Here is a 17289-nt window from a genome sequence, read left to right on the forward strand (position 1 = left end):
GGGACTGTGACATTGTGTGTTTGCATATACATAAATGTAACTATTGTACTGTACAGTAGTAAGCTGGCACGTTCCCTTTCATCTAATATCACATTTAGCTTGTCATTGCCCTCTGGTGGACTTGACAGACAACAACGTACAGTGCATTTCCTCTGCTTTTATCATAGCCTACTACTGTACAATCACTGTGTATACATCCCAAATGGCACCATATTCCCTACATAGTGCACTACTTTTGACCAAAGCCATATAGCTCCTGGTCAAAAGTCGTGCACTATAAAGTGAATAGAGTGACATTTCAAATACAACCACATATAAGATGTATATGCTGGGCTGTCACGGACTATACGGAAGTCATTCAACAAAAAACATTTTGAACATTAGCTATTAACAAAGTGTACAGAGAACATCTGAAATGAAAGTGTTGCTGCTTGACAGTAGCCTAGTGTTAGAATGTTAAAAATAGTTTTGTGTAAGAGCATCAATGGAACGGGCAACATGTAGGCTGATAACATGTCATAATGAGTGAAATAGGTCGTCTGTGCAATTATATAGGCTAATCATAATCCAAGTAAAAATCCTAATGGAAAGCTTCATCGTCATCAGCAACCACCGATGTTATGGGCAACACAGATTCTGTCATACTGGCTTGGTTAAGGTAGCACGTTTGTGTTTGGCCCCAGGAATAACAACCTCGGGCTCCTTTATCGCCTCCCTTTTCCACTACTGTCCATAAGGTACGACATAGCGATGTTATAGTTTGGTATTTGATCCCAGATTCCGTGACGCGGTGAGCCGCGCAGGCTCCAAAATGGGAGAGTTATAATATGCGGCTCTGGTGGGGGGGTTCGGAGAGAGAGAGCGCAGGCGCAGTCATCCGAGTTCTGGTTGAAAACTAGCAGCTATGCCGTGCCCAGTGTAGGACCCCAGGTAAATGTGTCTGACAACTGCATTAGATGTGGATCCACTGAGGAGAACTGAGCAGTGGACAAATACAACGGAACATCTGAAAAACAATTGCGAGTTATTGTCTTCTCCGGATAACTTCCTCTTCAACCCTCGACGAGGCGAGGCGACGAGCATTCTTTCCCCGGGCATGCGAGAGAGATACCGTCACCAACAATGTTCCTCCTAGCCTCCGCCTGAGACGCCAGGGATTTACTCCTTGTCCGTTTGTTTTGATTGACTATTAATAAAACAAGCAGAAACAATTAAGGGGCTTCATTATGATTTTGTTAGCATTTCACACTAGAAGACGTTTGAATAGCTTTTATCTAGGGACGTTGTGCTTGCAATTCTTGCTGTGGATTTTATGTGCCGTGAATGGAGAGGAACAACCGTTCAGCGTAGAGGTAAGAATGGGAACGGGGGTACTGCTAGCTTTTTCTCACTGGTGGTGACCATTCATTGTTATTTCAATAAAAAAATAGAAACATCTTGTGTTTTATGCATAATAATTCCAAGTTACCAAGACAAATATGATCATAATGCATGCCAATGTATGCCTGGGTTTTGAATAAGAACCGTTATGAGACCTCCATGCTTTAGGGATGGAGTTGAATTTAGCTTCAACAGCAGACCTCTTTGTGAGTGTTTACGAGGTGCGAACTAGATAGGCTACAACAGTACTGTTCCATTCTCTCCACCTTTCCCTGACGCTATTACTATTTTATACGTGGAATGTGCCTATTGCCATATGTTAGGCAATTTTAGAAGCAAAGCATGCTTCTATGGTTCAATGGTTGTTGTTAAATAAATTCAGCTGATATATCTGGTCACTAACTTTGAACATTGATTGGAGTGGTATTATAATGAACTGAGATCTAACTTGTGATTATGTATCCTAATTCAAATATAACTTATATTTTCATAACGCAGCACCATAGGCTATTAGCGCATTTGGTGATGCCATTACCTAAACTGCAAGAGTGGGAATTGGATTTGTGATGTCCCACACAACTCAAGGCAAATGAGAATGGGATTTAGAGAACATTTATTTAAACTCCCCACTTTACAGATCAGAATCTTAATTTGATTACCCTGTTGTAGGAGAAATGTCCTGCAATACAGGAAATGTTAAACTTGTAGTATATTTGAGGTTTAAAAAGGCTTCTGAAGTTTGTAATTTCCACTTGAAATTTGAGACTTCATTTTCCCTTACGAAAAATGTATCAACCCCTACAAAAATGTCCAATAATTATAATCCACATAATAATTCAGATTTTCTGTTGCTGCAGGATACAATTATCATCCTACATCTGTAGCCTACATATCTAATTATCAGAATGGTTCTCAACTATTTATCCATTGGTTTAACCGCTTGATGCATTCGTCAGTAATATTTAGTGTTCAAGTATTTCTGGTGTTTCAAAACTTAACAAGGGAGTGCTTATAACGTGGTAATGAATTGTTATAACGGGTTTACAATAGGCTATAGGCCTACACAGCCTAGTTTATTTCTGATGTTACACAGATGTTTCTGTCATTAAACATCAATTAAATAAAAACAAAAACATAGCCTTCTTTCAAAAGGTTCATGTCTCCCCATCCTGTACCGGGTACTCATGAAAAAATTAAAATTATTACCCACTATCACTGTCAATATTTTGCCAAGTGGGTGGTGCCAGCTGAAGTTTGGCCTGCATTCCCTAAAATTAAAGGAGGGTGTGGTAAAGTCAAAGTCTGTGCCAAAAGTAGACTTTCTCCATAACATGTGTGCCAAAACTATAGAACATGTATAGAGTAAAATGTTAATAGTCCATTTTAGGGTGAGTGAACAAATGGCTCTGTCATTCCTTTGCAATTGAATGGACATAATCCCATTACCAAGCAGTTACCCATATACTTACATATAGGATGAATTATAGGATCTCTATGCATTTAGCATGTTAACACTGCTAATAGAAGGTTTATATCCACATGATTTGCAAGCCCAACATATACAAACCTGTGAAGATGAGAAACAGATGCTACAGGTCATGCAGTAATAGATGTCAAAGCCAACATGACAAGGGGGCTGGGGCCCTCCCTCTCCCCCACCTCATGGCTGCATTCCAAATGGCACCCTACTCCCTACATAGGCCACTACTTATGACCAAAGCCCTCCCTATGGGCCCTTGTTAAAAGTGGTGCACTTTAAAGGGAATGGGGTGCCATTTAGGAAGCAGTCATGTCTTGGTGCACGGTCAAAAGCATAGCCAGGAGCCTGAAACGGAAGAACCTTGATCATTGTGATCTGGCTTGAGATCAGATCAGATGACTGAGAGCATATTGTAATGCAAATACATTGAGCTTTCAGTCCCTTCTTTCTGCAGTCAGTGCATGGAGAGAAGGCTAACAGATAAACTGCATTATAAAGCAGGAAGGAAATGTTTGTCATTCCACAGCAAAATACATTTGTATGACCTATAAAAGCTCAATAGGTATATTATTCTATTTGCACTAAGATTAAACCTTTTCCTTTGTTGAAAATTCACAACACAATGAATGGGCATTGGAATATAAGCTCATACAGCGTACAGTGTGTGGTATTTATTGTTACGCAAGGAAGTGAAAGAGAACCAACATACTATGATTCATATCCCTAAATCCCTCTGATACTAAAAATGGTTGTTGGTTTGGAGTACTGTGGTGAATCGGTGTGGTTTGGCCAGTACAGGGTGGGTCTGGAAGCCTGTCTCTCCTGCAACTCTTTATACTCACACACAAACACACACACATATAGGTCACAGAGGACAATAAAAGATGACGGTTGACATAAACCTGCTGCTCTGTAATTGGTGGTCAGACTATTTTCAAGAGAAATCCTCCCTGGGATTGGAGAAAAGTGTAATAATGGTCCCAACTTCCTGTATCTGGTTGGTTGTTAGTTGAGAGTCCTATAACCCCAGAGAGGCCTGAACTTGAACTTGCTTACTTCTTCTCCAATGCAGCAGGCATTGTGCAGTATTTATTTTGCAGAGCATTTCTGATCATTTTCACTCTTTTGGTCCGTCTGCCACTCTGCTAAAAACCAATTCTCCCCACATTAGTCTGCCCTTGTTATAATGGAAGAGAGAGAACAGAGAACCAAATGATGTCGTTTATTTTATTAGGCACGAAACGGAAGCAAAAGGGCCAAAACGGGGAGGGACTACCCGAACTTGACCAATAACAAACGGTTGTTTTCATTTTCTGTTGCAAAGCGTTTTGCTACAGTGTCCGCTAATGAATAAGACCCTGGTGGAGAGAGACTAAAAGGAATCACAGTGTACTGATTCAACAAGCATACATGTCATTGCCTTACGTGAAACAACTTTACTACAAACTACTAGTAAGGTTCAACCAGTAAAGTTTAACTACTTTATGTTCAAGGTCTTTATTTCTCTGTAGAGTAAATGGCAAAAAATCGAATTGCTGGCATGGTACTTGATATATTTTGCCCTCTACTCTGGTGTATTTGTGTGTGTGTGTGTGTGTGTGTGTGTGTATATATACTGTATACATTGACAGAATCAAGTTCAAGGCAGCATTTCCATTCGCTCTCATTCAGCACTTGTTTCTTTACATTTTATGACTGTAGTCATACAAATAGACCCCATTTTTCCTGGAAATGAAGACGACATTATTCAATAACCACAGCTGTAACAGTTACAGTGCCTCCGGTAAGTATTCAGACCCCTTGGCTTTTTCCACATTTTGTTAGGTTACAGACTTCTTCTAAAATTGATTAAAAAACATGTTTTCCCTCATCAATCTACACACAATACCCCATAATGACAAAGCCAAAACAGCTGTTTTTTCCCCCGCTAATTTATTACAAATAAAAAACTGAAATGTCACATTTACATAAGTATTCAGACCCTTTACTCAGTACTTTGTTAAAGTCCCTTTGGCAGCAATTACAGCATTGAGTCTTCTTGGGTATGACGCTATAAGCTTGGCACACCTGTATTTGGGGAGTTTCCTGTTGGAAGGTGAACCTTCGCCCCAGTCTGAGGTGCTCTGGAGCAGGTTTTCATCAAGGATCTCTCTGTTGTTTGCTCCATTTATCTTTCCCTCGATCCCGACTAGTTTCCCAGTCCCTGCCGCTGAAAAACATTCCCACAGCATGATTCTGCCACCACCATGCTTCACCGGTTGGGATGGTGCCAGGTTTCCTCCAGACTTGACGCTTGGCATTCAAGCCAAAGAGTTCAATCTTGGTTTCATCAGACCAGAGAATCTTGTTTCTCATGGTCTGAGAGTCCTTTAGGTGCCTTTGGTCAAACTCCAAGTGGGCTGTCATGTGCCTTTTACTGAGGAGTGGCTTCCGTCTGGCCACTCTACCATCAAGGCCTGATTGGTGGAGTGCTGCAGAGATGGTTGTTCTTCTGGAAGGTTATCCCATCTCCACAGAGGAACTCTAGAGCTCTGTCAGAGTGACCATCGGGTTCTTGGTCACCTCACTGACCAAGGCCCTTCTCCCCCGATTGTTCAGTTTGGACGGGCGGACAGCTCTAGGAAGACTATTGGTGGTCCCAAACTTCTTCCATTTAAGAATGATGGAGGTCACTGTGTTCTTGGGGATTTAAATGCTGCAGAAAAGTTTTGGTACTCTTCTCCAGATCTGTGCCTCGACACAATCCTTTCTAGGAGCTCTACGGACAATTTCTTCGACCTCATGGCTTGGTTTTTGCTCTGACATGCACTGTCAACTGTGGGACCTTATATAGACAGGTGTGTGCCTTTACAAATCATGTCCAATCAATTGAATTTACCACAGGTGGACTCCAATCAAGTTGTAGAAACATCTCAAGGATAATCAATGGAAACAGGATGCACCTGAGCTCAATTTCGAGTCTCTTAGCAAAGGGTCTGAATACAGTATTTCTGTTTTTATTTTTTATACATTTGTAAATGTTTCTAAATACCTGTTTAAGCTTTGTTATTATGAGGTATTGTGTGTAGATTGCTGAGGGTTGTTTTTTTTTATTTAATCCATTTTAGAATAAGGCTGTAACATAACAAAATGTGGAAAAAGTCGAGGGGTATTTTCCGAAGGCACTTTATGCTTACAGACGTACACTGAGGTAGTATAACCTTGTGACCCCACTATGACCCCACTATCTGCCACTCCACATCTAGCATACAGTGAAGGTTTCCCTCAGCGCAGAATCAGGTGTAAAACTGTTGGATGATTAGTCTCAAAGGGTTTGAATTATACCAAGACATTAGACACAGAAATCACCTCAGAGAGATTTTTATAGGTATATAATATAGAGATGAAGTGTACTATTTCAATACAATAGCAAGTGTCTTTGAATACAATGCATTAATAAGCACAAACAGTTAGCTAGCTATGCCAATCTCAGTCCCAAATGCTAAATATCTAGCATGGGGTATGATGTGGTGTTGTCACTAGGACTCACAACATAGGCACAAGTGTAACGACAGAGCCCATTCCTGACATGACTCATGTTACCAGTTGGCATGCCCTGCCTGGGAGGCCTGGCTGACTGAATAATTGAAAGCGGGTGGTGTGTGTGTGGTGTGTGTCTCTGTGTGTGTGTCTCGTACTGCCAACGGCCAACAGTGTTATGATGATTCCATGGTGGGACCGAGGCCAATGCTGAGGTCTGTACTAATGGCTGCTCAATGGTCAGAGCAGGGGCTGCTTGGTTTGGTGTATGTTTATTTGTCCAGTCCCATCACCACACCTCTCTCTCTCTCTCTCTCTCTCTCTCTCTCTCTCTCTACCAGCCCCCTTGCTCTCTCTCTCTCTCTCTGTCCCCCCTCTCTCTCTACTTCCTGCTCAAACTTTTCTCTCTTTTCATTAATCTCTCTTCCATTATCTACCATCCTCTCTACTGCTCATACACTCTGCATCTCTCTCATACATTGATCGAGGTTGTGGTTAGTAGCAGTTCTGCGAGCTATTAAATCTTTCATGAAACTGAAGAGTCCAGTTTTAGTTAGGGTAGAGTCACACTGTCACAGGCGAAGCTGTCTGTAGTCGTCACCAGCAGTAGGCGTGTTGTGTCTTTTCAGTACTATCCATTGTCATGGGAACATGTCACTGTGAGACAGAGCCATTACGCTACAGATAGAACAAGGCGCCAGATGTTTCACTGGATGAATAATTCTGAAGCATCCGGTTGGAATTTCCACTCCCGACCAAATATGGTGATGAGAGGAAGCCCAGGAGCCGGCAGTGGGAGAGTATGTAGCGAGATGGAACTGGGCTGACATTCTGCAGATTTTGGCGTCTAAGAAAAGCCTGATCTCAATACAGTTTTCTGTTCCCAAAACTAGAATCTCTTACAAACAGAGAGCACTACGTTTTGTAGACTTTACCCTTTGCCAAAGTTTTTAAAAGTTGTTTACAAGGAGAGCAAGGGTGGATTGAGTTATCATACACGTGCATGTCACAGAGTAGGCGTTCCCAAGCGGAAATATGCAAATAATTAATAGAACGGGCCAATAGGATCTCGCTAGCTCGTGCTTGGCTCTGCCCACCTCCTTGCTTGTTCTGCCCACTTTCATTCATTTGCTCCCATTGAAAACAACACAGATTAACTAGTTATAAAATATCTTTGATTACGCTGTTAGCTTGTTCTCTTTCTTGATTACACTATCGTTTACTTAATAGTAGTTGGATTTGTGTGTCTACATTAAAAAAATGAACAAAGCCTAGAATTTCAGAAGTGATAGAGCGCTCTGTTAAGTACAGAATCCTGTGAAGCAGGACGTAAACATTTAGTCAGTATTTCAGAATGTCCGCTTTCAAAGAGGAACAGGAAATAATCATTAGTATCGCTAGTATCATGACCACATTGTGATATTTGTTGACATTTGTCCTAATAGCGCTACAGCCTCAATACACGGCGTAGCGATCTCTTCAATGGGTGGCTGGTGGGTCAGGCTGTGTTGCCTTGGCGACCCTGAGTAAGGTTGGCACTACTTGCTGGTGGGTCAAGCTGTGTTGCCTTGGCGACCCTGGGTAAGGTTGGCACTACTTGCTGGTCGGTTGGCGTGTGTCCTACTGTATTATTCAAGCAGGCCGAGGCGAGGGTGAGAAATCGAGGAGCAGAGAGGTGACGTCAGCTACCCCAAGAGGCCGGTGTCATGTTCTGAAATGTCATTTGTTAAAAGGCAGTCTGCGTGAGAATATCTGTTTACGATCTAAAGACGGGTCACAGCCACACGGCAAGCAAATCATCATCTCTCCTAGAGTCATACTATTGTTATTTTACTGCTACTCTTTAATTATTTGTTACTTTTATTTCTTATTCTTATTTTTTGGGGTGGTATTTTATTATTCAATTTTTTTTTAAACTGCATTGTTGGTTAAGGGCTTGTAAGTAAGCATTTCACTGTAAGGCATGTAACAAATAGAATTTGATTTGATATACCAGCCATGTGCACCACTGTTTGTTGACAGCCACTGTCCCAGAAGCATGTTGCTATGGCTACCTCTTCTTGGAAGTGTGTGTCTCTTCTCTAATGAAGTATTCCCACTGCCTTAAAGGTTAGCCTTTGATTTCCTGGCCAGGCTAATTAGTGAGCCTACATGATGTGGCGCTAGCTCGTTATCTAGCGATCCACTGACACTACCCAGCTGGGACAGGCACAGGAAGTTCTTATGAGTTCACCACTGAGGTGACCAACACACAAACACTGACAGAGGAGCTACTGAGGTGACCAACACCAACACACAGACACTGACAGAGGAGCTACTGAGGTGACCAACACACAGACACTGACAGAGGAGCTACTGAGGTGACCAACACACAGACACTGACAGAGGAGCTACTGAGGTGACCAACACACAGACACTGACAGAGGAGCTACTGAGGTGACCAACACACAGACACTGACAGAGGAGCTACTGAGGTGACCAACACACAGACACTGACAGAGGAGCTACTGAGGTGACCAACACACAGACACTGACGGAGGAGCTACTGAGGTGACCAACACACAGACACTGACAGAGGAGCTACTGAGGTGACCAACACACAGACACTGACAGAGGAGCTACTGAGGTGACCAACACACAGACACTGACGGAGGAGCTACTGAGGTGACCAACACACAGACACTGACAGAAGAGCTGCTGTAGTTCATTTTCATATTATAGATTATTGTCTGTCACTAACTACCTGTAGCTCGGTGTATGTTGTCATTGTGTGTAGTTTGTGATGAATCTGTGTAATGTGTAATCTCTGATTGGTACATGTTCTTTGTGTGACACTTTTAGGTTGCTCTTTTGTGCAGTTTTGTGGCCTTTGAAAGAGTCCGAGTCATGTTGAGGTGATTCACAATGACAGAAGGCCAAGAGTTGCCCATTCCGATTCTATTGAACACAGTTGTTTGGGCCTACAAGCTTGATCGTTATTGAGTTAGGAAAAGGAGGACAGGGAGAGAAATACTAGTATATTGAGTGGGAGCCTGTCTGACATGAAAAGCCAAACGCCAGTGCTTTAGTCCTGAACCCTTACATAGACAACGGTGCTAGGACACCAGATCAAGAGGAGAATGAATACTGTATATCAATGAGAAAGCGAAAGAGAGTGTCCGCACTACAGAGACACACGTGTAACACTCATTATTTGCTCTCTCTGCATCTGCTCTTGAATTTGCAAGATTCAAATAGTTGAAGTGGTGTCATAGCGTGACACGGACAGCCGTAAGTCACAGGCTGACAGAAGAGAGAGACATGACTGGACGACTGTACAAATGAACACTAAATGACTGACGGTGGGCTCCCGTATATCCAACCGTCTCCCCTCTCGCCACCCTCCCTCCCTCCCCCTCCTCTTCCCTTCTAATGCTAAAGGGTTATGTGATTGGCATCGTTATTGTCCCACAGGGAGATGGGGAAACCACGACAGAACCGATCCCTCTAAATCAATCTGTCTATGTTGATGGATCTGGCAGATGGCTGTAGAATGTAGCTGGTACGATGGCTGGTTTGACCGGAACACAAGCTTTACGTATACACATTTGACTTCCCTGATCTTTGTCCCAAACGGCACCTTTTGCACTGTACTCTTAGAAAAAAAAGGTGCTATCTAGAATAGAGGTCGACCGATTAATTATGGCAGATTTCAAGTTTTCATAACAATCGGTAATCTGCATTTTTGGATGCCGATTATGGCCGATTATATAGCGATCCACGAGGAGACTGACCACCTGTTATGCGAGTGCAGGCAGCAAGGGGCCATGGTAAGTTGCCAGCTAGCATTAAACTTATCTTATAAAAAACAATCAATCTTAACATGATCACTAGTTAACTACACATGGTTGATGATATTACTAGTTTAACTAGCTTGTCATGCGTTGCATATAATCAATGTGGTGCCTGAAATTGTGTCACTTCTCTTGCGTTCAGTGTAAGCAGAGTTTTACATAATTATGACATAACATTGAAGGTTGTGCAACGTAACAGCAATATTTACACCTACGGTTGCCACCCGTTCGATAAAATACGGAACGGTTCCGTATTTCACTGAAAGAATAAATGTTTTGTTTTCTAAATGATAGTTTCTGGATTTTACCATATTAATGACCTAAGGCTCGTATTTCTGTGTGTTTATTAAATTATAATTAAGTCTATGATTTGATATTTGATAGAGCAGTCCGACTGAGCGGTGGTAGGCAGCAGCAGGCTCGTAATCATTCATTCAAACAGCACTTTCCTGCATTTGCCAGCAGCTCTTCGCAGTGCTTGAAGCACAGCACTGTTTATGACTTGAAGCCTGTCAACTCCCGAGATTAGGCTGGCAATACTAAAGTGCCTACAAGAACATCCAATAGTCAAAGGTCAATGAAATACAAATGGTTTAGAGAGAAATAGTCCTACATGAAGACTCATGTTAAAAGGAACCACCAGCTTTCATATGTTCTCATGTTCTGAGAAAGGAACTTAAACGCTAGCTTTTTTACATGGCACATATTGCACTTTTACTTTCTTCTCCAACACTGTGTTTTTGCATTATTTAAATAAAATTAAACATGTTTCATTATTTATTTGAGACTAATTTAATTTTATTTATGTATTATATTTTGTTATATTTTGTATATATTGTTCATTCAGTATTGTTGTAATTGTCATTATTACAAATACATATATATAAATCGTCCGATTAATCGGTATCGGCTTTTTTTGGTCCTCCAATAATCTGTATCGGTATTGCTGCTGAAAAATCAGAACTGGCCGACCTCTAATCTAGAACCTAAAAGGGTTCTTCAGCTGTCCCCATAGGAGAACCCTTTGAAGAACCCGTTTTGGTTCCAGGTAGAACTATTTTGGTTCCAGGTAGAACCATTTACACAGAGGGTTCTACATGGAACCCAAAAGAGTTCTACCTGGAACCAGAAAGGCTTTTACAGGGAACTAAAAAGGGTTGGGGACAGTCGAAGAACAGTTTTCAAACCCTTTTTTCTAAGATGTGCCTTGGTCAAAGTTAGTGCACTAAATAGGAAACATGGTGTCATTTGGGACACACACCTTGACTTCTGGCAAGATTTTTAAATAGGTTAATCCTTAAGTAGCCTACATAGCTTAGCCTAATGCAAAGACACAACTATCATAATGGAAATTTTAACAAGACAATTTTTGTTTTTGTTGACAATGTGTTACTGCAATCCCTTGGGCTATATCATAATTGTGACTGTGAGCCCCAGTTTTCTAAAATACTAATTCAGCTTTCTGCAACACTTGTGCTTTTAGATAAGAAAGTTTGTTCTCATAGCCTGAAAGCACATTTTTCACAGTGCTAACGGCCTAGACTACACTTTATTAGCTTCTGAACTAAGAGCTGTGAATTAGGGGACTTAATTTCATCCCAAAAGACACACTATTCCCTATTTAGTATGCTACTTTTGACCAGGACCCTATGGGTGCTGGTCAAAAGTAGTGCACAAAATCGGGGATAGGGTGTCATTTGGGATGTAGATGCCTCACAATAAATACAACTCCAACCCAGATGTTTGTTGTTTTGGTTTATTTATAGCTTTTACATTTTACATAATACTCCTCCACACAGAACACATTCTTCTGGAACAGCACATCGACAGTGGTACAACATCATTTTTCTAATTCAAAGCAATTCCCTGCTTTTAGCTGTGCTGAGCATTGAAATATATGTATATTTTAATTCCTAGCAAAACAATTGAGCCCCATTTGACTCACAGGAAACAATGAGATAGCGCTTGTGAATAGTGGTGGCGTTGTTTACCTAATGTCTAAACGGTGCACTTTTCATCCTAACTTCTGTTATACCCCCCGAAGCACCAGAAAAGTGCTGGGACAGCACAATCATAGATAGTCTTTTACTGTAATAGCTTCCATGTCGTCCAGGAGCTGTGGTCGAAGGGCAGAGAGAGAGAGAGAGATTGAGAGAGAGAGAGAGCGGGAGTGGTGGGAGGGAAAGAAAGAAAGAGCGATAGGGAGACGGAGAGGGAGAGAGAAATAGGGATTGAGAGGGAGAGAGATATACAGAAGAAAAAGGACAGAGATAGAGAAATAGAGATCCTCTATAGTACATTTTATCAGGGCCTGCAGATCCCTCATGCGTTTTTCTACAAGTTTACAGTGATGGATCAATCCTTGTCTCATGAGTGTATAGTCTGCTGATTATCAAGTGTACCTGAAAGCTGAGGGTTGTGGCTTTCCAATACACTAGCAAGTTATAAAATACAACGTTCACTGAATTCGATGATCAGTCTATTTGCGTAGTTTTCCTTATTGGGTATTGTACAGTACAGTGTGTCTGTTTCTGTGTATTTATAGGTGGTGTCTAGTGTCATTACCTGACTAGTTCACTGGGAATCACACTGGACTGTATCTAGCCTCTGTCCCCCCCAGGGGCCGTTTCAGCCCTGAGAATAACTGGCACACGCCGTATGTGTTATCATCCCCTCGCATAGAGGGGGAAAGATGGAGAGAATAGGTGAGGTTAAAGACGAGGAGAGAAAGGCTCAAAGGACAGATGGAGAAGAGCGAGAGAGAGAGACACTTTAACAGCTCGCTGTATTTTAACCCTTGCATGGACAAATAAGAACATCACAGAAAATATCAAAAGAAAGAAAGAAAGAGGTTGTTTAAATAAAAAAACGTCTCCCTCTCCTTCTGGCTTATATGGGCCCTGGTCAAAAGGAGTGTAGTTAATAGGGAATATAGAATAGGGTGACATATGGGACTCTATCCAGCAGGAAGAACACAGAGAGGTGATGGAGGTGCAGCGATGTGGAAGGACTGATGACATGTCTAGTCCACACTGAATCCTATCCTGAAAGGCTCCCTCGCTCTGTGTGTGTGTGTGTGTGTGTGTGTGTGTGTGTGTGTGTGTGTGTGTGTGTGTGTGTGTGTGTGTGTGTGTGTGTGTGTGTGTGTGTGTGTGTGTGTGTGTGTGTGTGTGTGTGTGTGTGTGTGTGTGATTCAGGAGGAGCAGTGGAGCAGAATAAACCCTCAACAGTTCAATGTCTGATGTAGTGAGTGCTCTGTGGAACGTAAACTAGCCTGCATACTTCACACTGTACTACAGCTCACTACCGTCCTGAAGCATGGAGCAGTCGGCATTATCCCTCACGCCAGTTCTGGATCGAATAGAACAATATCATAGTGTGTGAGTCTTGCTATAAGGTCAGTAGTGGGTTGATGCAGGTTGAGAATGAATGTGAGGAGGATGACAATTGTCGGAGATCTGTCTCATTGTCTGTCTGTCGCATTCGCCGCTCTTCGCTGGTCTCTCTGTCTTTCTGAATGTAAGTGTGGCGTATGCATACAGCACAGTAGTAGTCTCTGCTCTCCTGTGATGAATCAGAGCAATCACAAGGCTTTAACCTAGTCTTTGCTCTATTCCCCTGGCTCCTCTCCTCGTCTCTCCTCTTCTCACACCATGTCTCCACACAGCAGTTTGACACCTGCCATGTAGAAGACAGTCAAGTGACAAACTGTCACTGCCACTGTGTGTGGGACTCTCTTTACTTCACTCCCTACCCAGTCTTTTGGGATCAGGAAGTCAGTGCATCAAGGATCAGTCAACCTCCTGTACTGTTACGTGCCAATCACTATATCTGATTGAAATATGCGATGTCAATTTAGACATCATACTGTAATACTGTAATAGCTGTCTCCTTGGGTTTTTCTGCTGCGATGGCAGTATTTTCACGTTTGCCCTCAATATACGAGTATTGGACACGTTTGTCCTCATTATACGAGTATTGGACACGTTTGTCCTCAATATACGAGTATTGGACACATTTGTCCTCAATATACGAGTATTGGACACGTTTGTCCTCAATATACGAGTATTGGACACGTTTGTCCTCAATATACGAGTATTGGACACGTTTGTCCTCAATATACGAGTATTGGACACGTTTCACACATGTCTGTATGTCTGTTTGTTTCCTTTCTACCACTAGGCCTGTCTGTGTTCCACTGTAGCCTATTGGTTGTGTTGGTCGTAAAAGAGTCTGTGTGAACACATTGCTGGAGTAATGAGACTCTCTGTTGGTGAGACTCTAATCCAAGCCTTTCTCTGTGCAGATCTCTCTCTCTCTCTCTCTCTCTCTCTCTCTCTCTCTCTCCCTCTTTCTCTCTGTGTCTTCCCCTCCCCCTCTCTCTGAGTGGAGTGGATATGGATTTGAGCTCCAGTATGTGTGAGATTGTGTTTTACTCCCAGGCAGGAGAGAAGATGAGAGGAGCGGGTCTTTTTCATGTGTAATGCAGTAATGCAGCCCCATAATAGCTCTGTAGGGAGGTGTGTGTTTATGCTCTGGTTATTCCCTGCTTCCAGCTCAGTGCTGTTGGCTTACTACTCTATGACTGTGTCCCAAATACACCTATTCCCTCTATTCTGCACTGCTTTTGACCAAGGCCCTCTCCTCTCCTCTCCTCTCCTCTCCTCTCCTCTCCTCTCCTCTCCTCTCCTCTCCTCTCCTCTCCTCTCCTCCCTTGGTATAGAGATCTCAGGTTTTATTGGGTGCCCTGAAAGCTCCATTACATCAGAGTGCTTTCTGACAAGCAGACGATGTGATAATAGATAACATTCCCACGCTGAAAGGTCATCAGAGGATCTCTCTTTCTGTCTCTCTGCCTGTCTCCTCACTAACACTGTGGCTAGAGGCTGCTGTCTGGCTGCTGAAGTCGTCCTGCCTGGATGGACACTTGACATTTTTAGCATGGGCGCTTTTTGGAAATTATTTAAAGTGCCAACAACTACCAAAATTGAAAATGGCATTGCTTCTCCAACTAAGAGTTTTTTTACATGCAGGGTTATGGTTGAATTTATAGTACATTACTTTTTCACTTTAATCATATTTGATGGCAGTGGTGGAAAAAGTACCCAATTGTCATACTTGAGTAAAAGTAAACCTTAATAGAAAATGGCTCAAGTATAAGTGAGTCAACCAGTAAAATACTACTTGTGTAAAAGTCGAAAAGTATTTTGTTTTAAATATACTGCTCCAAAAAATAAAGGGAACACTTAAACAACACAATGTAACTCCTAGTCAATCACACTTCTGTGAAATCAAACTGTCCACTTAGTAAGCAACACTGACTGACAATACATTTCACATGCTGTTGTGCAAATGGAATAGACAACAGGTGGAAATTATAGGCAATTAGCAAGACACCCCCAATAAAGGAGTGGTTCGGCAGGTGGTGAACACAGACCACTTCTCAGTTCTTATGCTTCCTGGCTGATGTTTTGGTCACTTTTGAATGCTGGCGGTGCTTTCACTCTAGTGGTAGCATGAGACGGAGTCTACAACCCACACAAGTGGCTCAGGTAGTGTAGCTCATCCAGGATGGCATATCAATGCAAACTGTGGCAAGAAGGTTTGCTGTGTCTGTCAGCGTAGTGTCCAGAGCATGGAGGCGCTACCAGGAGACAGGCCAGTACATCAGGAGATGTGGAGGAGGCCGTAGGAGGGCAACAACCCAGCAGCAGGACCGCTACCTCTGCCTTTGTGCAAGGAGGAGCAGGAGGAGCACTGCCAGAGCCCTGCAAAATGACCTCCAGCAAGCCACAAATGTGCATGTGTCTGCTCAAACGGTCAGAAACAGACTCCATGAGGGTGGTATGAGGGCCCGACGTCCACAGGTGGGGTTGTGCTTACAGCCCAACACCGTGCAGGACGTTTGGCATTTGCCAGAGAACACCAAGATTGGCAAATTCGCCACTGGCGCCCTGTGCTCTTCACAGATGAAAGCAGGTTCACACTGAGCACATGTGACAGACGTGACAGAGTCTGGAGATGCCGTGGAGAACGTTCTGCTGCCCGCAACATCCTCCAGCATGACCGGTTTGGCGGTGGGTCAGTCATGGTGTGGGGTGGCATTTCTTTGGGGGGCCGCACAGCCCTCCATGTGCTCGCCAGAGGTAGCCTGACTGCCATTAGGTACCGAGATGAGATCCTCAGACCCCTTGTGAGACCATATGCTGGTGCGGTTGGCCCTGGGTTCCTCCTAATGCAAGACAATGCTAGACCTCATGTGGCTGGAGTGTGTCAGCAGTTCCTGCAAGAGGAAGGCATTGATGCTATGGACTGGCCCACCCGTTCCCCAGACCTGAATCCAATTGAGCACATCTGGGACATCATGTCTCGCTCCATCCACCAACGCCACGTTGCACCACAGACTGTCCAGGAGTTGGCGGATGCTTTAGTCCAGGTCTGGGAGGAGATCCCTCAGGAGACCATCCGCCACCTCATCAGGAGCATGCCCATGCATTGTAGGGAGGTCATACAGGCACGTGGAGGCCACACACACTACTGAGCCTCATTTTGACTTGTTTTAAGGACATTACATCAAAGTTGGATCAGCCTGTAGTGTGGTTTTCCACTTTAATTTTGAGTGTGACTCCAAATCCAGACCTCCATGGGTTGATAAATTGGATTTCCATTGATTATTTTTGTGTGATTTTGTTGTCAGCACATTCAACTATGTAAAGAAAAAAGTCGTTAATAAAATGATTTCATTCATTCAGATCTAGGATGTGTTGTTTTAGTGTTCCCTTTCTTTTTTTGAGCAGTGTATATTTAAGTATCAAAAGTAAATGTAATTGCTAAAATATACTTAAGTGTCAAAAGTAAAAGCATAAAACATTTCACATTCCTTATATTAAGCAAACCAGACAGTACGATTTTCTTGTTTTTTAAATTTACGAATAGCCAGGGGCACACTCCAACACTCAGACATCATTTACAAACAAAGTATTTGTGTTTAATGAGTCCGCCAGATCAGAGGCAGTAGGGATGACCAGGGATGTTCTCCTGATAAGTGCGTGAGTTGGACCATTGTCCTGTCCTGCT

General features: G+C 42.8%; 1 protein-coding gene across 4 annotated transcripts in view; it reads left to right on the plus strand.

The window, feature by feature from the left end:
• Positions 1-858: 858 nt before the first annotated feature.
• mmp16a (matrix metallopeptidase 16a (membrane-inserted)) overlaps positions 859-17289 on the plus strand; it is a 75937-nt gene continuing 59506 nt past the window's right edge. The window contains exon 1 of one of the 4 annotated variants that reach the window (XM_082965645.1): positions 859-1352. In XM_082965645.1, coding sequence (XP_082821771.1) covers positions 1227-1352 — 126 coding nt within the window. In that variant the 5' untranslated portion in view covers positions 859-1226. The remainder of the gene's footprint in view (positions 1353-17289) is intronic. The other 3 variants (XM_082965647.1, XM_082965646.1, XM_014157432.3) reach the window with 3 other exon arrangements.

This window comes from Salmo salar, chromosome 19, assembly GCF_965601325.2.
Source record: "Salmo salar chromosome 19, fSalSal1, whole genome shotgun sequence".
In the NCBI taxonomy this organism is placed as follows: Eukaryota; Metazoa; Chordata; class Actinopteri; order Salmoniformes; family Salmonidae; genus Salmo; species Salmo salar.